The sequence below is a fragment of the Porites lutea genome, chromosome 3 (assembly GCF_958299795.1).
Source record: "Porites lutea chromosome 3, jaPorLute2.1, whole genome shotgun sequence".
Lineage (NCBI taxonomy): Eukaryota > Metazoa > Cnidaria > Anthozoa > Scleractinia > Poritidae > Porites > Porites lutea.
In genome coordinates this window covers 21,303,684-21,331,079 of record NC_133203.1, presented here as the reverse complement: position 1 = coordinate 21,331,079, position 27,396 = coordinate 21,303,684, and the positions used below count along the sequence as shown (strand labels likewise).

The 27,396-nt window shown below is 40.9% G+C and overlaps 1 protein-coding gene across 1 annotated transcript; it reads right to left on the bottom strand.

Moving 5' to 3' along the window:
* Positions 1-21,827: 21,827 nt before the first annotated feature.
* On the bottom strand, positions 21,828-27,125 carry LOC140931906 (uncharacterized). Its single transcript, XM_073381604.1, has one exon. The coding sequence runs from the start codon at positions 27,123-27,125 to the stop codon at positions 21,828-21,830; it is 5,298 nt and encodes a 1,765-aa protein (XP_073237705.1).
* Between the last annotated feature and the right edge of the window lie 271 nt (positions 27,126-27,396).

Genomic DNA, 27,396 nt, shown 5'->3' with positions numbered 1-27,396 from the left:
GATAGTTCTTACGGTTGTATGTTTTGATGGCTAAGAGAGCATATTATTAAAGCAGATTCATGTTGATATAAATCATTGCTGTTTATTTGAGTTCGCACTTACACTGCTTTAAAATCTCACGTGACTCCGTAGCGACCAATGACCAATGACGAAACAGAATACCAAAATTAAACGAGGCTTACCTGTAAGGTGAAGTTTGATTTGGGTTCTGTGAGTCATTGGTCGGGAGCGAAGGAGTCATGTGCCCACCCATGTGTTATTCACCCACCCATGCTTGGGTGTAAGTGCTCACATCTGTTAAAGACTGATCTTCCCGGGCTCGTGCGCTTTCTCACATGACTCCTTCGCTCCCGACCAATGACTCACAGAACCCAAATCAAACTTCACCTTACAGGTAAGCCTCGTTTAATTTTGGTATTTTACGATACCTTTATTAACTGAGGTTTTTCATGTAAAGGTGTCTTCGAATGACGAGTAAACTGAGGTCGCTAGTCGTGCTGAGACTTAAAATCTTTTGGTAAACTTTGGTGACATGAATGCGAGGAAACTACCTGTTTCAAGGTTGCCTTAGGATTCCTGGCTGATAGTAACAATGGTTGTGCCCTTTCAAGTGAAAACAAAAGATTATAGTTGAGAGAGGAGGGACTCGGTCAAAATTGTATTTAATGCTTGGGTAGTGGCTAAATGACTACTTAATGACGTGGCGAATTTAACTTTATGTTAAAATAAATGAGCATTTCTAGTTCATGAAGTGACCAGTGCAATGCAACTTCAAATAAGAAAAAAACACTCTTTGGGACTCAATATTAACAGGTGACCACGACTGCTTAACCCATTCGCCCCTGAACCGCCCGTAACCGCCCGTGCGGATCCAGGTCCTTTCTACCCTTTGTGACGTCATCAGTTTTAACGGTCAAGGACAACTTTCTTCGGTAACTTGTGCAGAGTGAAGAGATCTTTCAAACCATACCAGAATGACCACAATTCAGTCAAGGACACCGGAGAAAGAAGCAAAAAACCACGTGACAAGGACCTGAAAATCTCCATGAAAATCTTGTTCCATTACCCACCTACCTTTCCTTTCACCTAATCCTAAGATCCTAAAAGCTTTCCTAAAAACTCTTCCCACCAAAATGAAGCCTACTAAATGCCCAGCAAGAGAAAAAAAAAATGAGGCAAGAAAAGCGAAAAAAGAAGGGAGGAGAGAAAGCGAAAAGTAAAAGTCAAGACTGCTGTGTCACTTTTAAACCCAAAAACTATGTCGAAATTTTGCTTTCTGCGCATGCCCGAACTTCGCAAGCTGATATTTTGCATCTGGATCAGAAGGCCGCCAAGTGTACGACCTGTAGACCGGTTTGTGGTAAGTTTTAGCTCTTTATAGCACGACAGTGACCAGAAAACCACTCGACTAGCTTCAAAACGCGTTTTTCGGCAAAATCTCCAGGAGCGAATGGGTTAATACAGACCTGTTGACTGCCGGTGTCACACACATCCCATGCACTGTACATGGCAAGTTTATTGAGACAGATTTCCAGTCATGTCCACTCGCCCAGTCTTTTTGTTTTGATCACGCCAAAATACGAGCACATAACACATTCATGGTAATATATAAATGTGTTTCCCGCACATGTACTGGAAGTGCTTCAGTTGATGTTGCTATATTCAACTTCTTTGCACCACACTTTGGCCTACCCTAACATTTTCTAACATTCTCCCACACCCAATTCGAATTTGCCAACAAAATTATTTCCACAAGTGAACTATGTTGAGTCTGGGGGAGGGGGAGAGGTGCTGCATAAAGACTGCACAATGCTGTGTAAATTAAAGTGCTGTAATGTATATTCACTCAATGACTGATTAGTCATCTCTGTACTTTCAATCTGCCTTTAATTTACTTAATTGCGTGATTATTATCAATCGACCTTCGCATTTGTCTGAAGCTTAAATTCCTTGAGCAATTCGCTTTAAAGAATCTGGCAAAAAATGTTCGGGTAGCCCCAATGCCCTGAGAAACTGGGTCTTACTAATGACATCTACACCTTTCATTATCTGCAGAAATTTGTGTTTAAGATTAGTTACCAAGCTGGGATTGGCATACGTAATCTTTCACCATGAAAACAGATCTAATCTAACGTATAGTGAAAACTGTGCTGTTCTACTTAACTTCCTGAGACCAATTCTTACCCTGCATGCACAGGTTGTATGGTTATGAAAAAAAGATAGATGAAAATGAATATAAAGATCAGCTAACTTGATTTCAGAAACTACACTTCTATCGCAGTCAGTCATTCATAAAAGGTTCTTTGTAGCGGAGCGTTACAAATACTTATTACATTTGTCACCTCGGCCGCCCTTTTTTACCTTTTTTGTGTAAGAAAACTGCAATAAAAGGTCATGTGACACTCATTTCTCCTCCTTTTTAGTAACGGACAACAAATTTTGGGTTGTACAAAGGAAATCTTATTAAAATTGTCACTGTTTATGGATGCAAGTTGGGCACTGGGTCAAGTTTGGGAATCCAGCGCAGCAATCTCATACAGAAATTTTTGTGGTGCATGTTGCCTATTTTAACACAGGATACCTTTGCTCTTATCTGCCCCTCTGACTTACAATCTGCTGTACATGCGAAGGCAGAAGTGGAAACAAAATTGTACATATTTGTTACATTTTCATCCGACAGCACAATACTTGCTGAACTTAAAAATGACATTACTGCTTCTATTAAATATGTCTCCTTCGTTGTCCAAGACCCTTGCTTAATTTCGAAGTCGTTCTCTGTAAGAAATTTGTCAGTTCTCTTCCTTTGTAAACTTGATGGGCTTAGGGTGCATTTAATGTTTCTTTTTTGCGTTGAGGAAACATTGCTGGCGTATCTTCTTCCATACTCATTGCTGCACCCATAACAATGGCACTTATTGGCACATGGCCGCTTTCTATTTAACAGTTGCATTTTGTTCATCTCTTACCTATGGTGTCAGTGCAACTTTTGACTTCTTCACCACCGTTTTTATTGTTGGCTCCACAGCGACAAGAAGATTGGTTGTCAATATGGTTGTTTCTAGGTGGTCGTTTCCCACAGTTAAAGCATTTACAGAGTGAAGTACAAGATCTGTTACCAACAGTGCATGGGCAATGAGGCCCGTTTGCATCGCCTCCTGAATTGCAATATAGTTTTTTCCTTGTCTTACTTGTTTGTCCACGGTATAAAGCCCCTTTTTTGGGGGACTGACATTTGCACCTTGATTTTCATCGGCATCTGTCAGTTAATCATTGGTATTCTCTAGTTGGCCAATAGACTTTTAGGGAGAACTCTTTTTCACTTTTACCCACCTTTGCCCTTTGTTCTTAAGCTTCATCTGGCAATTGCAAGATGAAAGAGTCGTAAAAAAATTTGCAATGTTGTCCCTTTAGCCTCCGAGTCATGTTACAATTTTGATATATAACATGTGGGTTATTCAGATCTTAAAATTTCAATATTCTTATACATATTCACATATTTCAATGAAGGGTGCTTTGGGATTTGGTCATTAAAATGCAGAACATAAGACTACCTTTATTAAAATAGGTGTATATGAATTGAGTTCATTATGGTAGAAGAGCGACGTTTGAAATTAAGTCCTGCTGAAGTCTACTTTCATTTGATCACTTAAATCAAACTACTTTCGGCACAGCAGTAGCTCGACCAGTGTGAAACGGCTCTTAGTGCGTGCAGTGAAATCCTGGAGCTAATTTTTTGGTCTCTACCTCAGTAAAAACCCGTGTATAAGAGTGAGAGTTTCTCCAAGCTAGGCTAAGAAGGTTCTTATACAAACGGACCTTACTGGAAAATTGGGCTTGGCAGGTTGTTTAATAGGTTTCAAAATAATGTGTTTGTCACTGCCTACAAGACATTCACATTTGACTTAGACAACTTACTGTACACTTGTGTTCTGTTGGCATATGGTATTGGTATTGTCATGAAAAGACAGGTTCTTATGTAAAAGGGTCTAAATGGACAATCTTAGCCTAACGACTTCAGAAAAACTAGGTTCTTATGTACGGAATTTTACTATATTCAAATTGGACTGCCCTAGTCACACTGAATAGTCCCTATACTGTGAAGCTAGAACAGGTAGAAAATTGGCGATATTATCTAGCCCTCTCCAGTGTCTGTAAGTCATGACACTCGATCCCCCTTCGACCTTTGATTGGCAACTTCAGGTTCGCCCAGGCAGACTCCGCTTCCTGTGTGTGGACTCCAGTAGCTGGATCAACAAAGTTTTCACGGTGGACAACAATGTGATGATGGGTGACATGATTAGGAAGGTGGCATTCAAGATTGTCGTACGCTCCCCAGTCGTTGGTGTATACCGCACTTGTAGGTTGGAGACACCTCTCCAAAATCGGCAATAGCGTTGTGGTGTTGATCACACCAAAGACCGATGAATCTGGTGCACAACGTGCTCTGTTGTACTGTTATGAGAAAATAAAAAGACTGTACACTTTTTATGCCAAAACCTTCAAATCAATTATCTTTAGCTTGCTTGGGAGTTTGTTGACCATTATTTGCTTTGAGATCTATTCTTTTATTGCCCACATTAAAGTTCAAAGATCATGACTGTCAGAGGTCTTGACTATTTTTTTAATTGCAGGAAAGGAAAAGGGAACAGGAAAATGATTTAATTAAGTTCTTGTTTCGAATTATAGTGCACTACAAAATGGCTATTCTGGCACGTGTAAAATAGGGTATTTTTTCCCGTTTTTTGTTTGTAAAGTTTTTCAGGGATATATAAACTTAGGACATCAATGATTAAATTTATTTAATGCCCCCAGTTCTGTTAATTTAACTCTTTTGCCATTGCTGTATGAGCATTTCGAAATGTCGTTTGAATTTGTGCATTTAAATGTTATAAGTAAGTATTCTTTGTTATGTAACTGACATTGTGAAATGCTGCATCAGGATACTCTATACCAAGAGCTCTTGTTTATACTTAAATCCAAGGATACTGATTATGCCAAGCTTTCGTTTGACCATATTTCTCTTTGTAGCTTTGTGATTAAATTTGCTTTCATTACACTTGATTACTGCTGTTCCGCCAAAAGGGATAAATGGAATCTGGTCTGGTCTATATCCAGGAAGCATACATCTTCTAAATGCCAGAAGACCCTGGCACACAAGATTTACATTCATTGACATCATTCTGGCAGTCTTTTCCCTGGTAACGTCAAGCAACCAGAAATAAATCAGAAGAAGGAGCTCTCCCAGGCCTATTTTTGGATATTCAGTGAAAAAACTATTTGTCCTCAGACTGCGCCTTTTCTTCCATGTTGTATATGTCCTATACGAAAAGGTTATAAAAACTAAGTCCACACGAGATTGTTTTTTTTACCATCGCTGGGGAAAAACAGGCGGGAGAGGAGAAATGAAAAAACAAACAAATAATATAACTCGCTTTCTTTATGCCTTTAAAAACTACTACCCCACTAAAAAATCTACGAGATTTCATCTGTCTCCTCTTTCTAGGTCGGCACACCCCTTCATGACCATTTGCTGATACCCACGTGCCCATGTTTTTGGACTCTTCTTCTCTTATGATGATAGCATCTAGACTATAGTTAACGTGAAACAGAAGGATACATGCCTTAAAGTATTCTTGCCCATTATAGTAGAGCATTCAATGTTTATCAAGCAATGTTGTTGTTTTTTTCTTAATTTTTCAACACAGCCCGCTTTGAAAAATGGCGGGTCTCTAGCTAGCTCTTGCTCTCCCGTAAAGTGACTCTTGGAAACACCTTTTGAAGAAAAGGTGAGTGATAGACTTCATCATCACAATTAAATAGGGCAAAGGAAATTCCACAACACTCCTAAATCGGGGGCTAGCTGTCATAAGAGTTTAATCCACAGGGGTCTTCATTTTAGTCCAGGGGGTCTTAGGTCTTCGTTTTAGAAACACCCTCAAGCAAGCAAAGCATCTGAAGTACACAAAGCATCTCAAGCAAGCAAAGCACTTTAAATTTTCCTTAAGATTAACTTGAGCTTACCTAAAATTATCTGTGTTTGCTGTCGTGCAAAAGGGAGCGGATGTTCCAGACAGAGGTGGCACACTCACAACATCACTACTAGTACTGCTTCCAGCTGGACTTTCCAGTTCGTTGAGAATTGTTCTCAAAACACTAATTGTTCTTTGAAGAAGCTTCTTTCTATTGAAGTCTCATTGATTCGCATTTGATGACTAGCCAAAAAATTAATGTGCCATCTCTACAATCCTTACTTCAAGTGCACTTAAATTGTGAATCATACGTCATGTAATTGTAACTTGTGTGTCTACACATGAAAACAAAATTGAGGTTTCAGCTCTCTCACTTAACTGCTTACCACATACAGACTACGACAGACAGATAGTTGGGATCCAATGAAATGGAGTCTCCTGGGAGGTACGGTTTAATGTGTAGCATAAGAAAATGGCTTTATGTACGATCTAATGCTACAGAGGATAAACTTATGGAATAAAGCTTGCAACAAAATAATTGGAGGATGATCCAATAGAATGAAAGTACGATCCAAACGAAGGTACAATCCAATGGAATCAAGGTACAATCTAATGGAACACAGGTCGTGATCCAATTGCATTTTTGTCCAGAATGCTCCTCCATACGTATGTTTGTGCAGGAAATTGGAAATGAACAGGTAAGAAGTGTATCGTCTATGCCCAAATCAAATGGTGACTGCTAACGATGACAATGTCGAGCTTGAAGATAATATGAAAGAGGTTTTCATAGAATACCACTTTTATCCTGGGTTTCAATAGGCGGATATATTGCATTTCCTAACTACTTTTCACAACATTGAAATATACACATACTGAGGATATATGGTTTATTGAGGAGGAATCCAGATTACAATGTTGATACCCTAACTTCAGAAATTCGGGAAATGCTAGATGGGCCAGAGTGTATTTCGGGGCATTATTTACAGGCATGTATGATATAGTCTTCAATTAACAGAGCATTGAGTCCCACGACAACTGGTTGAGATTTCACTACGTGACACGGACAGACTGAAAAGACATCAGTATATAATCGAAACCTAATGCTGCAGCATGCAGATGGGTATGACAAACTGAAATCCTATGGTTTTCCTGTTCATGGTTGCATAGATGACTGGAGTATACGACTTTTATGACTGGTGGTTTCTCGGTCAAACAACTCCCCTGACAATGTAGGCCATTACTTCCTTGATGCAGTGAAGGCTCCAGCGGATGTCTACATGAACTATTAGGGACCTTAAGCATCGACGATAAAATGGGACAATAACGCCAACCAGCAGCGAAATTTTCCCACACGAACCTTCTGGCCATGCATAAGGTCGTCAAAATGTTGTCCATCCCTCGTCGACTATGAAATTCAGGGTGGTTTGCTGTCATCGCTAAAATGTAAGAAAAAACTATACTTTTTGAGTGTAAACCACTCTTTTCCCCCTTGTCATTCAGTACAAGTAGAAATATATTCTCTCTAGATTAGGAGAATCCAAATGTTACGCACGAGTTCTTTGTCTGCCAACTTGAATTTACTTCTCAGGTTCAGTTTGTTTGAAAATTTGAGTGTTAACGGAACAACCAGTCGGAAAGACAAGTAAGCTTTTCTGCTATCTTCTGAACCTTTTGGATTACATGGCCTAAAATCCCAGACATTTGAGCTCACGCGGCAGTACGCGGCTTCCTCCGAAATAACAGAAAAAGCAACATGGCGGCCAAAAAGTGGCAGGCACAGTAAATTTATAAAATCGAATAACCCCATCCTTAGACCAGGAAAAGCCTAAAAACGTTTGGTCTGGGGGAAAAATGTCAATATGATGATAACCAGATTTGATTTCAAAGGAAAATAGCCAATGCTGAGAAAAATTGACAAGGAATAAAGTATGGTTTTTGCGTCCTGGCATTTAATGTTGGATTTCTAAACAATTGATTTGGATATTGTAAGTCTAATATGAACCTTTTCTTACCATTAGGCTGAATGGAAACAGATAGGGGGTTAACCACAGTAGGGGCACTCCCACATTCAACCACTGAGCCTGCTATGAAGAGATCAGAAATAGCCTGTTCCACAAATTCACTATGCTGAATGGCAGATTGATTATTGCCAAAGCTTGCTGCAGGTGAAGTGTAAATAAAGGGGATCTTATACCCATCGACAATAGTATTGCAAATGAAACGAGAAGCACCTATATGCTCCCAAAAGGGTACATTTCGCTTAAGACTACCTTTAACCTTAACGGTAGGAACTCCCTCCTGATATTCGGGACTAATTACATCAATAGATAAATCAGACGCATCAACAGAGTTCTGGACAAGTTCCACTGGATCAAAGTCATTTAAACATGTAACCAAATTCACTAAATTATGCTCATCTTTCTCTAATCTCTGTAATGTAACTTTGTATTTGTGGTCAGTTTGCGGCCTTGCTGCTTGAAGGGACTGCAACGGTTCCTCTAAGGCGGCTGGGGCAGGAAGTTGAATTTGCCCGATGAGCTCTCTGTCTGCAACTAAAGCACTTGTCCGAAGGTTGAGATCGATGCTTGCGAAAGGACTGCCAACGAAAAACCTGCTGATTAACAGGAAGAGTATTGGAAGGCCCAGCAAAAGAAGCTTCACTCGATGGCTGACAGGTACTTGTATAGCTAGGTCAGGCAGACGAATTCCTATGCTTCTTCTTGTGGATCTTGGCCAATGCCCATCTTTCTGCTGAACAAAGCCTCTTTTCATCCCCAGAATCCTCTACCAACTCATCTGTTCAATTCGTACTCTTTAACACCTGTCTATCCCGCAGGACTCTTATCCCCAAAATGAATAAGCTTGTTTCGTTTTGTAATAAGTGTCTTTACCGATTCAAGTTCACAAATCGCTGCTGAAAGGTTTCCTTTTGAGATGTTCTTAATGGCACTGTCCGCTAAGCCATGCAGAGATGTTAAGTTCGTACTGTACTTTGTTTCCCTTGAAAGTAAAGGAGTTTGAAGCTTTCGATTTGTTTTTCAGCTTCTTAAGCTGCGATTGCGTGGCAGCTTCTTTGTCCTCGAGATCGCGCTTAAAGGCGGCAAACTTTTGATCAAATTTGACGTCCAAAAGTTGGGAAACTAGTTTCAACATTTTATAAGGACGTATGTGAAGAAAGATCACTCGGTTGAGCAGCGTCCCTGGCGTTGTTAGTTTCCAAAGACGTGTGAGGGACGCTCACTGTTTCAAAAACCGACACGGCGTAAAAAACTAGGGTTGAAAGAGATGCCTCGTATGACTCTTGCATAGCTTAACAAACCTTAATTAGTGTAATAGCCCCTTGAGACACCTTACAAGCACGCCTTAAATACTTCAGCAGTATTATGCAACCTAATATACATATTATTGTGAAACTAACAAAACGTTACAAAATATATAAAGATTATCCAGCAAGACATGACTGTACAAGGTTTTCAAGTTCAACCACTTACCTTTGAAATTCTGTGTTTGTCATTGGGTTGGAGATTCACATGTGGCAAGCAGAGCAATTGACATCCTTCATTATGTTCAGCTTTACATTGAAGGATTAATCAAGGAGGAATCTGCACCAAAGCATACAACTTTTCTTATAATGCAACAGGGGTGTAAGGATCGTTTGTTAAAGTTAAAGCTTTTGTTCTTTGTGTCTGTTGCTAAGCAGTTTGAGGCATTTCTTGTTAGATATCAGACAGATAAGCCAATGATACCACACCTCTGTGGTGATCTTTTGCAACTGATCAAAGCACTGATGGCAAGATTCATTAAAGAATCTGGTCTTAAGAGCTCCTCTACTCCCCAAGCTCTGGTAGCTGTTCACCTTGACAAATCAAGTGTAAGCTGGGAATTGGTTTGACATTGGCTATGCAGCTGATATAGAGGTGAAAAACTTCTTGCCAAAGGGACGATAGCTGAGGTTAGAATTTAGAATGCAGTGCAACTCTGCACTTTGCAAGGCTACCTCATCACTCCTCGAGTATATTTTAGTGAGAAATCTTGCATCCCTTAATCCTTCACAGATTGCAAAGGATCCAGCCAAGTCAAAGGAGAAATTGAAAAGAGTAGTTAACAAGCTAGATCATGCTAAGAGAATCAAGTCCAAGGACTGTGATGACGTAATATGGCAGTACAATTATTTTTTTATGAAGCTGTTGGCTCAAAGTTTCATTCTTATGAACCATATTCTGAGAACTCACGTCTTGACAAGTTCTATGAGGAAATTGGTACAAAGAAAGAGTATGGTCTTCTGTTTGATGTAATCAAGCTATGTTTCTGTTTATCACATGGTCATGCTACTGTTGAAAGGGGGTTTTTCATAAATGCTAATTTAATTGTTGAAGACTTGCAAGAGAAAAGCATCATCGCCCAAAGAATTGTCTACGACAATCTTTCCTTTGCTGGTGGGGTGCTTGAAATGCGTTTAACCAAGCAATTTGCTAACTAGAGTTAGACGCTTACATCAGAGACATTTAGCATCTCTTAATGGAAAAAAGAAGACAACATAAAAGAGAAACAGGAAAAGAAACCGAGAGAAGACACTGGAGACCTTGCAAAGAAGAAGAAACAATGTGAAAATGAGGTTGAGTTTAACAACCTTGACTGATGAACTGGCAGAGAAAGCAGAAAGTGAACATTCTCTGCTACTTGTAACGCAATCTGATGCACTTAGAAAGAGAGCAAGAGAAAAAGCTGAGGAGCCAAAGCTTATTGATGACAAATTAGAGATCAAGAAAAAATGAATGAGAAAGTTATGAAAACGTTTCTCTACATACACTTTCACTTTGTAAGTAACTTGTTCTAAAGAAAATTTATGTGAAATTGACAACTTTGGGGTCCTGGATTATCTTGTGTATACCCTGGAAAACTCCTCGAAGTTCTTAATCTACAAGTACTACGAACCCTGTCAAAGTCTAATTGTGATGAAAACCCGTTAATAGTACAAATATTTTAAACAGATCTCATCCCCGGACTTCAACCTTCCAAATTTAGATGAGGTACAAATACTGAAGATTCAGATTAATTTTTCAGGTCATAAAACTGGGATAAAGTACCCTGCTAGCAGTGCTTTCTTTTCCACATGCCTCTTACCTTGTACAAGACGTTCACATGGCAGACATTGGCCTTCCTTCGCTTGTTTTCTTGCCTTTTTTACCCTAGCACGTATTGCATGTCCTCTTGCAACTTTGCGTCAAAACAAGCCATTTCGATTACTCCATTTGGGCTATGCCCAAATGATAAATACACCACATGAGAACAACCATTTTCCCATGTTTTCCTGAGTGGTATTTATAATGTCAAGAATTGCATGCTGAGTTGAATGCACTTTGCAGAATCCATATTGGGACGGAGGAAGAGAAAATGAAAGATTCCATTCTAGAGAAGACCAATTTTTCCAGGATCCTATTTAAGTTAGACAGCAAAGGAATAGGCCTATAGTCGTTTGCGTTATGGTTGTCAACCTGAAGAATTATAAATGTCCGTTGCGTGACAGGAGAGATAGATCACCAACAACAGAGCAACACAACCATAAACTTCATCATCATCATCATCATCAATCAATGAACTTTTATAGTACCCAGTACCCCAATGTTATTGATTCCTTCTTTTAAACTCTCTATTTACAATATCTCAGCATTACCAAGCACAAAAATGATATACGTAATGGCTTTAAACTATGCAACCAGTAGGAAAATTAAGGACACAAGACTTCAAGGGAGCATGATATGACACAGAAACTCCTTAGATACATTTTTCTTTTTAGATTCAGCTGTGCTATGCTGTGAATTGGCTTTGTCAGTGAAGATTTGCTGAAATGGTCTGCTGAAGACTGGAATTTACCTTTTGTTGTTTTGGTCGTAGGTGTATACCTATATATATGCCAGTGTTGTGAACAAAAAGGGAAGTTAATTATGATAATGCAACAAAGGCGTTTTGGGTTTTTAGGGGAAAAGGAAAAAAGGTTGACGTGTAAAAAAAGGAGTCAAAAGTTTGTACTAGCTATGTTATTTATACGGTGTACAGTGAAGTTACTGTGTTTCCTTCAGGCAGCGACAGCCTCATCCTCATCTGCTGCTTCTTGCATTTTTGAAGTTAAGCGCATTTCAACTTGCTGTTGCTTAACCTTGATAGATTTAACAGCCGCTTCTTGTGGGCTTTCTTGAGCTCAGTATAAGCTCCCTCCATCAAGGCCTTCTCGCGTTTTGGAGCTGAGCTATTATTTGCTTCCTTACATTCTTCTTTTTTGGCATCATGGTGTTCTACTTCCACGAGGGCAGCAGCCATGCATTAAGGGTTTTTGCCCAGCATTTCCTTTTTCTGCTGCTCAAGTCTGCTCACAGCTCCTTCTCATCCTGCAAGAGTTTTCGGGACTCTGCTTTAGTTAAAAACGTTTCTTTCCTTGACCAGGAGACATCAATTATTCACGTTATGGTGGTTTTGTTGCAGTGCCACATTTTTGGAGACTTGGCCAGTTGTTCAGCTTTGACTTTCTCGGTCCAAAAGCACCTTCTTTTTCTCCCCAAGTGGCCTGAAGATGTTCAGTTTCCTTATCTGGATAACTGCTAATATTTTCCATTTTAGATTTCATGAAATGTTGTTGCTTTTCGGCTGAGCTCGGCCAATTCAGGATCCTCACCTAATTTAACAGACAATAATAATTACTTTAACGACTCCTTAACAATTCACTAAATTCTCATTTACAAATGAATTACGTTAAGAAAGTATTAGATACTTTGAGTTAGTTGCTTAAGTCTCATCAAAAAACCTTCAGAAGTGGACCAGCAAGGGACCCAGCAAGTACGAACCTGGTGCTACACTATATAAAACAAAAAAAAATACACTGGCGTAAAATTGAAGCAAGAAAAGTTGCACGGTCTCAGTCATTTTCTTTTCACCTGTTGCTATCTATCATTCATATTTTCATACGTTTCGAAATTCTAGTGTGACTAACAACGCGGTTTTCAAGGCTTGATGTTGTCTTTTTAACTCCTCCATGGAATTCTCACCTGCCACCATGAATATGCTCTGTGGGGTAATAGAAACTACGTGCGGTGCCGTTATTGGCTTTGCATTTTTGTTCAGTTCAGCCACACAGTTTATACAACAGATGATTTCTCCAGGTTTCCCTCTCCATGTTCTCACAGAAGGACTTCTCAAATTTCCGTTTGCATGCGTCGAGGTACTCGTGGGCACTTTCCACTGGAAGCCGCAAAAGTAGGGACAGTTGTTTTAACATTTCTTCCAGTGGTTCAGGGTCAATGTTGAAAAATGTATCGAAGATTCTCCATGGCCAGAATAAATCATTTGAAGATGCAATCTCTCGGTTTTCTCTTATTAGATGTGTGGTTTTGTCTAAAGTCAAAAAGCGTAATTCCCCTTTCTCAGTGACCCATCAGATGTACTCTGGGATACGTTGAAGCACTGATTCAAAATCCATGTAATGGCTTTAAACTATGCAAGCAAGCAATTCAAGCAATTCAATTAGATTAGTGGACGCAACCAAAAATGGCACTTACCAAGATAATGCGTGGAAGCTATTTAACAATCTACAAGAAACTATTAGAACCTGTAAAGATTACAGAACCTTTTTAAGACTTGCAAGGAATTTTTTTATATAACAGAGTAGAGAGTGATCAGTTAGTTTTACTGTAATTTCGATTCTGTTAATCCTGCTTCTACTTTTAATTGTATATTGCATAGTTTGTGAAGAACTTAATATGATTTATCTTTTAACTGTAATTGATGTACGTTAACAGGGGAGAGCCACCCAGTAGATCTGTTAATAAACCATTATTTTTATTTTTAATATATAGATTTAGCTTCCCCCCCTCAGGCTTTACATGGATAGGTGCGTTAAACATCTGTATTAATTCTCTGTTCTGTATGCACATTTCTACCAAACAAATTGAGGGTTACTTTGATTTGAATTCTAAAATGATACAGATTTCATGAAAGTAAAAAATATACCTTTAAAGACAGCAATCCCTTGATCTTCCTTGTCACTTTCTTCAAAGTCATCAAGTCCATTTTCACCTGAAAAAAGTTAAAATCGTAATCAGTATGGGGAATTATTCCTCCCAAGGAAAAGGACCCCACTATGAAATGAGTGAAGTGGCGTCACCTCTTCCTATTAACATGTGTGATTCTAGGTTATGTTGCCTGTAGTTAATTCATTAACTGATCCTTATGGACGATCCCATCATAGCCATGCAATTAACTACAAAGCCAATGACCACCCAGATACAGTGCTCCAGAGTTCAATTGACAGGGATAATTGAAAGAGGTTAAATCAAAACCAACAGAAGAAGGCATGTGGCACTACCATACACCAATAACGTTGTTTAAGATACCCAAAAAAATCCTTGGCTAATTCAAGGCACCCAAAATAATACCTGGCCTGTCACTTTTGCACCAGAATTCCCCTACAAGTAAGGATTATAGGCATTGCTTTTAAGACTTATCTTACTATATTATGAATTAAATTGAACTGTATAATTTTGATTCAGTAAAATTCATGATTGGTATTGATAAAAAATGTACCTGAATAAATTTGCATTTTATTTTCCTCAGAACTGATGTTATTTTTGCTACATTTCCTGTCTATCACAGATCCTTGAATTTCACCTGCAGCAAACAAAATCCAACATTTAAGGTGGCTGCTAAGAATACTGGCAATTAGATGTTCTCAAGCAATGAGTCTATGCTTTCATTATTTTTTAATGCAGAAAACAAGACATATTTTGAGGAGTAATAATGTGTTATATTAATGAGTTATTAATGATTAATTAAACTGAGTGGTCTTAATTGCAACATTAAAATATCCAAGTCAAACTTGAATGTTATTGTTTTTCGGTTAAGTTTGCAAGTAATAAAAAATGTTGTATGTAACCTTTGGAAATGGTGTTGGTATGTTTTTGTGTGTTTATTCCTGAATTAAATACTCTGGTGACTGCTGTCTCAGAAGCGTAAAGGGTATCAAGTGGTAAAGGGTATTAATTTTCCCAATGGGGCTATACATAATTATAAAACCAAGGATGGAAAAATATAAACTGTGCATCTTTTACAGTTGAATTTCTTTTTTCTTTGACGATTATGCATACATGATACATGTCAAAATTAAGTTCAGGTTAAATTTTTCTATCTAGGTTTATTATCTGTTTCCTTTGTCTCCTAGCGCCAATTATTCATGAATTAGGGTTTAAAGACAAAGGAAATTGAGAATCAACCTATCATATTAGGTTGAAATTTTTTAAGCTGAATTTGAATGACTCATAACATATATCTTATGCTAAAAACAACTGAGAAGTTTCCTCCTCTTCCCCGTATTTAGGAGTCAATTTGCTGACTTTCAGAAGCCAGAGTTAGTGTTATATCCAGGGCTGAAAGTAGCAGAAAGACAACTGACAGTGATGTCCAGGAAAGAGAATCCAAGCCCTTATATCATACTTTCTAGAAAAATCTAAAATCATTTCTGATAATAAAAGTAATTCTTGATGTGACTCACCAATCAGAGTGTGAGCATCATTAGTGTCATCCACCTCACATGACCCAGATTTGATGTCAATAGAGGGAGAGTTTATTTCTGCGTCATCATGTCCAGCTGGCTGACCTCAGCATTCGGGGTTGAAACACGTCTGATAATCTGCCATTCTGTACTAACTTAAATAATCTGTAATTTATTCTTGGGTTTGTTATCTACGATCTGCTGGATATTTTGGTGCTCCTTTTTCGCGAGATAGCGCCAAATTGCGCGAACGTGGCAAGCTTTATTATTGCGTGACAATGTTTGGGTAATTTGACACAAGTTAAAATGTTTTGGTGCACGCAAGGAGAGAAATTGCTCCTTCAACGGGGGTTTTTTGGCAGAAACTGGAAGTGCAAAACCCAGAAGAACTTATGAAAGTTTTACTCGATAATCCGTCGGCTAGAAGCCAGTTGAATTCATTTGTTGAGCAAGCAATTGCAAAAAGTCGCGCGTGTTGTTTTGTTGCGGGTTTGCTTGATAATGAAATTAACTGGTTTCGTGACAACACTTTGACAAAAAAATTCTTCCCTTTTGTTTTCCTCTAGTCACCTGCACTGTCAAAAGTTGTACCACTGGTAAGTAAAAGCCAAATGTTACAATTTACTTAAATGCTAGCTTTTGAGGAAAAAACTATATGGTACATTTGTTGACGTCAGCTTCTATCAGATGTATATTTTACTTGATTTTCAGGCTATGTAGTGTATTGCAAATTCACTTTTACTATATCCGGTGAGCTACTTTTCTAAAATAAACTCTCTAACTGATCTGACTCAGATGGTGGCACAAATTTGAGCGCTTTTTGGAGCCAGGTAGGGCACTAAAATCACTTGTTCAAAGTTCGGCCCTCTACAGTCTGTAGCTGAAGTCCTTGTGTCATTATTTCATAGATTAATAAATTTTAGTAACTGAAAACCTTGTATGACACAAAGAACTACAGTACATACACATTTTCAGATTTACATACAAAAATTCAATCAATAAATAATTCAATAATTTGTGACAAAATAAATTATGAGACTTATCTACCCTCGGACATACAAGGATGGGGGGTTGGATGCCACCCCTCTGCCCGTAAGGTTTTCTGAGTTTTCTCTCAGAGGATATAACATCAGCACCTGATGTTTTCAGTAGCTGTTTGTTCATCCCTCGCACATATTTTGAGTCAAGTTCGGTTATGGTCCATTTCTATGGTTATGAGATGCGAATTGAATAATGATTGTTGCATCACTTGCATCACTTGCATGTGCATTAATTCACATGATTACTGACATCAGATGGACCTTAAAACTCAGCACCAGGGCCTTGGTGGTGTCACATTCCATGCATTTCAAAGGACACAGAACATAACCATCCTGAGATAGATTCTGGAAAAACCTCGCTATACAGTTAGTGAAGTGCCACTGACCAATGGTTATTATTGTATCATTATAACTATTATTATTTGTTAACAAACCGCTCTTCCTTTCTTTCCACAATGGCTTCAATTAATCAATGTCTCGTAAATGTACCAAACTGTTAACTTCCAGGAAAAGAGTGATAGGGAAGTAAGGAAAGCACTGGAAAGGGAAGAGTTGAGCAATGAAAAGATAAAGGAGCTGAGAAGTACGATTGCCCCAGTGGAAGCAAAGGAAGTGGTAGTTTATGATTCTGGGGATGAGGATACATGCTCTGACCTTCTCCGGAAATGCAAGATCAGTTTGGAGAGAGGCAGGAAAACAGCCAGGGAAAATCAACTCAGGGGAAGTCGCCTGCTGGCTCTACTTATTGGTAATAAGGCACCCAGTCAGCAAATGTCTGTCAAAGACCTGATGGAGCTGGCAAAAGAGAATGTTACAGTGCCATCAGCAAAGGCTCCATCATCTAGTCTGACCCCTCTGAAATGCTGCACAACATCTACTGCTGATGCAGCCTTACGTGCACAACAAAAGAGGGGCAGGCTAGCATTAGCTCGAAAGCCTCAAACAGGCGTAGGTAAGTTATCTTTGGGCCCATCAAGTAAACGCAGCAACCTCACGGTGGCTGCTCAGGGGTGGATCCAGGATTTGACATGAGTGATTTGCACCAACTAAACTAGGGGGGTTGGGGGGCATGCTCCCCCAAGAAAATTTGAAATTTAGTGCTCTCAAACTGCCATTTTCCTGCGTTCTGAGAGCACCTCAAGCCATTCAGACACATAAACATGTGCCTCCTCCAGAAAGGCATAATTCTGTACAAATATTCATTACTTAATTTGTTTGACTATACAAGGTAACATTTTTTTGTCTAGATCTGAACTTTGCCTGTCTGTGTCTAAGGGGTCTAGCAAGTGAATTAGCATTGATAAAAGTGTTGACAAGCCTACATGACTCCTGCAGTTCGCGGCAGAATAAATTCTAATAAAGCCTTCATAGCTTAGCTATAACTAGGATGTCCTTTAGGGATTTTCCCTTACGGTATGAGATGATGGCGGGCTCCTTAAAGATTTCTCTCAGTTGCGGTTCATTTTCTATAAGGTGCCATTTCCCCATGAGTGTGTCCTTTAGGTTAGGCAAAGCCGGATGGTATTGTGTTACAAAAGGCAGTATTTTCTTAGGTACGGTTTTGTTTTTCTGCACTAGTGACATTTCTCTATCAGAGAATTTAATCTCTGAAAGGTGTTTTTCTACAATTCTAGCTGGGTAATCTCTATTCTGCAGGCGTGTTTTGAAATTACTCATGTTTTCCTCAAAAGTATATTGAGAGGAATTTGTTCTCAGAAGCCTTAACGCTTCTCCTTTTATAAAGCCTTTCGTGACGCCTGGTGGGTGACTCAAATAGAAATTCGTGTATTGAAAGGTTTCTGTATCACAATTTGTCGAGTTTACTTAAATTCCTCCCACACTGGACTCCAAACAAAACACACGGTAAACAAAATGCACCATCAAGAAATTTTGAGTATGCTAGCCAGGGAAATCTTTTCAGCCAGCCCCACACAAAGTGATGCTTAGAATTCGAACATTCCACTGACACTGGGAAATCAAATAGCTCACCTGGTTTCCACGCATTCTCTATGAACTTGAGCTTATCCTGGTCCGAATACGAGCTGATTTCCTTGAAAACCAAGCCAATATCATATTGAGAACAGTCCTCCTTCCGACAAACTGGATCACCTCGAACCATGGTTAATAAATCAAAGTATTCTTGTCTTCGGGAAGCGAGTTTATGAATTCAACAAGAACGAAAGGACTTCTGAGGGAGAGGCTTCTCTTTATATATGATTGTCAGTAGTTTGCACGGTAGTTTGCGACCTGAATAGCCAATCACAATCGAGTTTGAGTGGTTCACAAGACAATGCGAGTGATTCTGACCAATAGAAGTGGGTTTTGAGTGATTTGTGAAAAGAGCCATGCCTGCAGTCCGTACCCTCTAGGTAGAAACTTTGTCCGGTGGTGCCTGCGAACTTTTTTTGGCGTGGTTCTCGAAAGATCAACAAAGGACGAAACCGCGCGAACGGTGACTCGTCCACTTCACTCGGGAGGGGCTGGGTTTGCTGTGTGATCGACGGAATAATCTCTCAGTTGTTTTATTAATTTCATAATAAACAATAAAACAAGGAGAATAATTGATTTCGTCAACAGCAATAAAGAGCTGAGAAATAAGATTTGGAAAAAATTTGAGTGATTTGTGCAAATCACTTGAACTACTTTGGATCCACCCCTGCTGCTGGGGTACTGTGCTCCTCACTTGCGGAGACTGAGGGTAGTTTATCTATGGTTGTTGACTCGTCATTGTTTCTCTTTCAGGGAGATTTTACTGATTAAGGACAGTGTAGGTGAGGCTACATGTGTAAGAAACAGCAATACAGACCTGTCAACCCCTGATAAAGGAGAATCTGGAGACCAATGAAAAAAATGTGGATATTCTACAAAAAGAAGTGAGATTCTGTTTTTCCCTATCACGATTAAACAAACCCTTTTTCCATAGGGGGAATTTACTGCTCATTTAAATATTACCCTGCTGTGTGGTATGAAACTTATAGCAAAGAGCCATTTCTTCTAAATAAGCCAACTTCATGGCTAAAATATTACAATACTGGCACTAGCATTCCCATAGAATTTCCATTTTATATCCAACAAGGTAACATTTCATTTCAGAAAGATATTTCCCCAAAAAACGTGAGATTGGGACTCTTGTCGTGAGGCCGTGAGACACGTGAAAAATCGTGAGAGTTGGCAGGGCTGGCAATTTTAAAATAGAAATTTTTTTCGTCAATTAAAGGATCTTATAAAGGTTCAGTAAAATCTCAAATGATTCAATGTTTTGGAATTGTCCTATAGTGCAATTAATTGTAAAAATGGTTGATTGTATGATCATCCTAGGAGAAATAGGGAACAATAAGCCTTTGAATTTTTTGGTGGATAAACAGATGCCTCATTGGACATGAAATTCAAACACAGTGAACAATTACTGACTTGAATGGCCTATCTGCAGTCCTAATTCCAATAAAAGCATCTATCCTTGTGGTTGAGTGCGGACTCCCATATAAAATTGATAGGGATGCTTGGTTATTTGGGTGTTGAATTTACAGGTTTTGATCCAATCTCATTCCCAGGTTTTCTCTCCTACCCTACGAGAGACCCTGGCGGGTCTGGTCATTTGTATCCCAGAATCTGGGACGGGTAAGAGATAACCCTGGGAACAATGTTGGTTTTGATCACTTCGCATGAGGGTGTTTAGGACAAATAACCAATATTTTTACTCATACAGGCACTGCTTGATGTTGTGGGTAAAGAAATTACTGTCCATATAATTTCAAGAAATGTGCGGGAGTTTATAGTCTCTGTAAAGATTCAATTCAAGCCTGAATCAAACCTGCATTGTCCTCTTTTAGGGATTTCACTCTAATTTTTTAATATAATGAGCATCATGTCATTTTGATATGGGATTTGAATTCCCGCGTCACTCTGGTTCCTCGAATAGCAGCCCAAAAGTCCAGCTAACATTTGAGGCTGAACGCAAAATATTGAAATTCAAATACAAAGTGTAGTGTTCCTAGTATAGGTCACTGACACAAACCAGTAGATCGACAACAGATGTGTTAATTATCATTTCATTCCCAGAATGAATAATGAATCTTGTACTAGATTTAAAATCTGCTGATGAAATTCTGTGGTATGACCATTTAAATGAAACCTCTTTGGCGTTACTCTAGGCGCTATCTGTTTTTTTAGCACTCTACAGAATGAAATTTAGAAATTTTGTCAGATACTTTTGACAATTGGCCATTCTGGGATTGAAATGGTTATAGTTATTTATGATGTACATGTAAGTATTGAACCTTATATATAGTGACCCTGAACTTCAATCAGTTCCTCCTGGCAATATCAATATGTCATCAAGAGAGAAGGTTCTGAGAACTTTCATAGAAATAGTCACCTCCAAAGGGAATATGTTTTGATCTTCTATCAAATTCTCTATAATGAGGTGTATGGGATATCACGATCAGTCTGACAGAATTTGTTTATTGATATTGTCAGGCTTAAGGAGTAAATTGGATTTCACTAGTCTAAAGAGTGATCTCCAAGGGGAATATGTTTTGATCTTTTATTTACTTCTCTAATTCTGACATGAAGTAATTGCTTGCTCAATAAATGAATTCAACTGGCTTTTAGCAGAAGGATTATCAAGTACATTTGTGTAACACTTTCCTAAGTTCTTCTGCAGTTTGCACTTTCATTTTTTCGTCAAAAATCCCCCCTCGAATGAGCAATTTCTCCCCTTTGGTTGACCAACAATGCAATAGTGGGGGTTATGATTCCTCAAATGACTTGATAAGTCTTGCAACATCGTGGTTGTGATTTTTAGATATGACGACATAGAGGTTATGATTCCTCAAATGATTTCATAAAGCCTTTAAAACCAGGGTTATGATTCCTGTGCCTGACAAAATTGTTGCGATGATTTCAACAAAATTTATTCGTTTCTCGTTTGATAAACTCGCTCGTACTCACAAGATCGCTCGCTCTCTTTCTCCTCGTGTTCTAGTGCCAAAACCGGTCCTGACCGGTTCGGCTTACGTCACACACGCACCACAGGAACCCCATTTCGGGTCCGACACTCTCCCCCTTTTTGATACACGCAAGTGGAGCAAATATAATCACACAGCTCCATGCTTATATAACAGCAACAGTTTTAAAGAGTTCTAATAGTTCGTGACTCCGCAAGTCACTGAATCAGTTCTCGCAAGAGGAGCAAATCGAACATACGGCTCCATGGGCTTAACAGTTCTAACAGATTTAACAGTTCTAACAGATTATGACCCCACTCGTCCCTGGGTCTGTTCACTTGTTCTCTTGCTCTGCAATCTCTCTGATCCGCTTCGCTGCAGCTACAGCAGCCCGCCTAGGGGTGAACTCTCTGGCTCGAGGATTAAGCTGCACCGAATTTCTCAACTGTGTGTCCCGTACGTCGCACGACAGCTCCATTGGACATAGCTGTTGGATTGCTCGCTCCAAGTAGGACTTCCCCGCTCTCAACCTCGCTGCTCGGACGATGCCGTCACGCCCCTTGATGAGTTTCACTACAACTCCAATGTTCCACTTTCCACGGTTGCGCTCCTCACTCTGAATTAGCACCACATCTCCAACTTTCAGTGTCAGCACCTTGGTCTTGTGTTTGAGATTGTGTCTCTCCCTCAAACTTCTGATGTATTCTGTAGTCCACCTTGACCACAGAATGTCCTTGCAGCGACGGAGGTATCTTGTCCTCTTACGTAGCTCCACATCCTCCACTGACTCTGCATCCTCCTCTGGCAGGAGGTTAGGTAGCCCGTGCATCATGACGTTTGGTGTTAGCACCGGAAGTTCAACATCATCTTCAACATAGGATAACGGGCGGTTATTGACGGCCACCTCCACCTCAAGCACAACTTCTTCAAGCTCTCCGAATGTCAGGTACGCTCGTCCCATAGATTTGTAAAATGACTGTTTCACAACTCCAACCAACCGTTCAAATTGACCGCCCCACCATGGGGCTCTGGCGAGGTTAAACTGCCAAAGGATGTTGTGGTGGGTCAGATAGTCTTGCAATTTCTCCTCCCTCATAACACTCTTGAGCCACCTGGATGCAGCCACAAAACTTCTTCCATTGTCCGAATAAATCTTCGTAGGCCTCCCCCGTCTCGCAATGAAATGTTTCAAACACCTGATGAAACCAGCAGTGGTCTGGTCAGTTAGTAACTCTAAATGGACCGCTCTCGTTAGACTGCATGCGAACAGTAAAATGTATGCCTTGCCTTCTTTCTTCTTCGAAATCTTGTAAGTTATGGGCCCGGCGTAGTCCACCCCTACTACTTGGAACGGAAATGTCCCCTCTGTACGATCCACTGGTAAGTTTCCAGGCGGTGGATTTTGGAGCTTTGTCACATGGAACTTCTTACACCCATAGCAGTGGTTAACCACGTTCTTCGCCAGTTGCCGGAGACGGGGAATCCAATACTCTTGTCTCACATGCGCCATCGTTAGGCCGACTCCCCCGTGTAGCGTCAAGATGTGGGCGTCTTGCACCATTTTTTCTGATAAGACTACCCTGGGTGGCAAATACACCGGATAATGTCCTTGAATTCTTCCTCTGCACACATAGATTCCTTGGTCATTCTTCTGAAGGTTGAGCCTTTCTTGGTCTTCCAGAAACTTGTCTGTTACACTGTGTCTCTGCTGCTCCCGCCTTATCCACCACTTGACCTGTATCTCCGTCTCAGCTGTTGTCAAGGGTCCGCTTACTCGGTTCCACTTCTTGCTCCGGCAATTTTGAAGGAATCTCATGACCCATGCACTGATTCTGATCGTTCGCCAGAAGGTATGCCTTTCCAGCACTTCATCGAAGTCGTCCCTCGCCTCCACTGCCACTGCAAACACCTCCTTAGTAAGCTTAGCTTCTGCTTCCGTTTCTTTGTTAGGCTCTGTCACTACGTCTCCCGGCCACTCCTCTGGCTTGGACAACCATTGTGGTCCCGGCAACCACACATTACACAGCTGATCTGCCTTGCAGCCTCTGCTTCCTATGTCGGCTGGGTTGTGTTTGGAGTCGACATGTCTCCATTCAATGTAATCTTTGTCGTTGATCTTGCGGACTCTGTTGGCCACAAACTGTTTGTAAGTACCTCCCCCCTTGATCCAGTGGAGTGCGACAGTACTGTCACTCCACCCATGGACTGACTTGATTGGATATCCTTCAAGTACGACTCTCACGTTCTCCACAAGGTTAGCGGCCATGTGAGCGGACACAAGTTCCAATCTTGGAATTGTAAGATTCTTCTTTGCTAATCTTGACTTTGCTGCTATTAAGCCCTTGCTCACCCCGGAGGCTTGTGTAATCACTGCATAGACGGCCGCTGATGTACCAACTCCACTTGTGTCACCGAATACATGCAACTGGACTCCTTCGATCGGCTCCTTGAACCTTGGTATGTTCCGCAGTACTTCAACCTTGTTGGGGAGGCTCCTCACAAACTTCAGCCACTCTTGTCCAATTCTGTCTGACAGTTTCTCATCCCACGGTAGTCGACTGTCGCATACTTCGCGGTATAGAAGCTTTCCCACTAATGTTGTGGGCGACGCTACACCAAGCGGGTCGTACACCGCAGCTAAGAATCGTAGCATTCCTCTCTTAGTGTTATCAACAGGTTCCTCAGGGAAAGTCACTGCAATTGTGTCCTCTCTCTTGTTCCACGGCAAACCTAATATCTTGGATTCACCTTCCTTAACTCCCAACTGTTGCTTTGCGTAACTCTGCTGTTCATCAACAGGCACCCCATTCTCGCCGTCTAGCTGAGGCTCGTGCACCGGAACAACATTCTCACTCTCTAGCTGAGGCTCGTTGGAGTTCCACTTGTGCATGGTAAACTTAGCATCCCCAAACACTGATATGATCGTCTTCTTCAGGTCCTGAACCTCTTCTTTGGTGTTGCCCCCCGTGATGACGTCATCAACGTATAGACTCCTCAAGATCTCGTCTACCTCCACTGGGTATTTCTCTCTTAGGCTTTGCAAGTGCAACTTTAGTGTCCCCGCCAACAAGAATGGCGACTGGACCAACCCGAAGAGCACTCGCGTGAATCTCAAGGCTTCAATAACTGAAGGGTCCTTGTTCTTGAGCCAGTGGAAACGTAGTGCATCCCGGTCTTCAGGTCTTATGCGTACTTGTAAGAAGGCTTGTTTGATGTCAGCTGCTAAGGCTACTGGCTTTAGGCGATTTCGCACAAGAACGTTCCACAACAGATTCTGCAAGGGAGGCCCCGTTTCTAAGCACTCGTTTAACGACGGACTATCTTCACTTGGCTTAGCCGATGCGTCAAATACAATTTTGAGTTTTGTGGTCACGGCAGTTTCCTTTTTCACAGGTTTGTGAGGGATGTAAAATACTCTCTCGTTTGGCTCGTCTACAACTCTCTCAACTATCCCTTCAGTGAGTTGCTCTTGGATGATCTCATCGTACTTGTCTATCAGACCAGGCTCTCTCTGCAACTTCCTCACTAGACCTTGTAGTCTCCTGATACTTCCGCGTTCGTTCGATTGCAGGTGATCGTGACCCGGCTTCCATAGCAAACCCGATTCGTACCAACCTTCATCACTTCGGTTCAGTTGCTCAGAGAATTCGGCAAACACGTTTTGCTGGTCTGCTTCTGGTCTATCTGCGAGTCCTAAAACATCTAAAGAGCAGAGTTGTTCGTAGTCTGCTGCCGATGTTTTCGTCAAATAAACGTTGGATAGCGCGGCTTCTCTCCCTGTGGACATCATCGTCCACCCCAGCATAGTGAACTCAGCAATGGGCTCAGACGGCTGACCAATTCTAGGTTTCGTCTCAGTTTTGATCCTTGAGTACTCGCTGGCGCCGAGTATTACATGAATGGGTAACTCACTCTTCTTGTCATCGTCATCCATGACCACTCCCTGCAGGTGACGATACTTGCTGATCAGTTCTCCATAATTCGGATTTGGGACTGTGAGTAGAACACCCTTGTCCACCTTATTGATCTTCGTCATCATCTCAAACTTCCCATCAACACTTTTAACCGTTACTGAATACCCTTGTACCTTTTGAACTGTTGAGCAAAGCATCATGTCAATCTGTCTATGTTCGATATGAGTTGGTCGCTTGTTAAGCCGTTCAATCAGAGCCGCTGACGCATAAGTACTACCCGCACCTGTGTCTAGTAATGCTCTGCATTTGATCCCATCGACGAACACCACTACCACCGGATAAATAACAGAACCCTCACCAGTTGCCAACATCATTTGACTGTTGCTAGGCAGCCTGTCACAAATAGACGTGTGATGTCTGCCACCGCAATGTTGACAAGTGTACTTGCTGTGGCACTCCCGTGCTTGATGTCTTGTTCCTGTACAGTTGAAGCATAGTTTCTTGTCACTCAAGATCTGCCTGCGCTGGTGCAAGCCAGGGACTTTCTTGCACTGGGTGGAGCTGTGATCCTCGCCATTACAATAGATGCAGTTACGCCCCACCTTCGCACTCTCATCTTTGGTCTGGTAAGCAGGATTTTTCCTTGCTTGGAAGCGATTTCGCGGGTCACGGTTCGGAGGATAACGACTTCGCAGGTCAGGCTTTGGCGGTTCAGGTTTAAGGTTTTCGCTGACAATAGGGTTACGGTCACACCACTTCCTCAGGGATTCGATTAGCTCTGCAAATCCCCACTCTTGCCAGTTATCGTCTAGACGTACCAGATCCGCTCTGATTCCAGGTAATTTATCAAGCGTCGCACGCACAAACCCTCCTATTTCGTTAACCTTGCCCATGGTCTCTAGCACTTGTGTGTGACTTGTTAGCTTCTCGTAGAAATCATGGATTTTTGCTGGGTGTCCACCATGAACTGTGGATAATCCAATTATGCATTGCATATGTGCGTTTGCTACCTCACTGGGTTTACCATACTTGGTTTTCAATATAGCTTTGGCCCTTTCGTAACCCTCCGTCGTGAAAGGGAGTCCGTCAATGGACGCGCGGACACTGGGTACTAGTAACTCCTTCAGGTAAGAAAACTTAGCAACTTGAGTTAGTTTAGCCTTGTCGATTTCAGTTTCGAATTGATTCCAAAACCTCATCCAATCCAGGAAAGTCCCTTGAAATTTAGTTATCTCCAGTTTTGGCAATTTCGCTCCGACATTGCTCAAATTCCCAGATTCCTCCGTGGATGCCTTCGCCGTTTTCTCAAGACTCGCTTGCGCTTCGTGTTTAGCCTTTTCAAGCTGGATCTTTTCCTCCAAATTCCGTTTCCGTTTCTCTTCCTCGCGTTTTTCCTCTTCGATTGATCTAATACTGGCAGCTACATATTCCACTTCTTTAAGAATTCCCTCAAATTTACTGATTTGGCTTTCTACAGTTTCGGTCCAAAGTCTGACCTCTACAGGGTCATTCCCACTTTCAATACGCAACTCCTGAACTTCCAATTTGAGCTGATGTGTTTTGTCAATAACGTGCTCCAATGCGCTTCCATGCCTCTCAATTGTCTTCAGGTCTCCGGTCTCGATTACTTTCGCTGTATCTCCCGCTGTAAATTCAAGCATTTTCAGTTTACCTTGAATCTTCTCCTGCATTGTTTTGATTTCGCCTTCGGCGCTCATGTTGTTGACTTCGGTGTTTCTTCGCTGTGTTTACATGTAAAAATTCCTCTCGTCGCTCACTTCTCGCCGCTCGCTGTTACTTTCTCGAATCACAGGTGTCCTGGCAGGGTCGCCACCTTTTGTTGCGATGATTTCAACAAAATTTATTCGTTTCTCGTTTGATAAACTCGCTCGTACTCACAAGATCGCTCGCTCTCTTTCTCCTCGTGTTCTAGTGCCAAAACCGGTCCTGACCGGTTCGGCTTACGTCACACACGCACCACAGGAACCC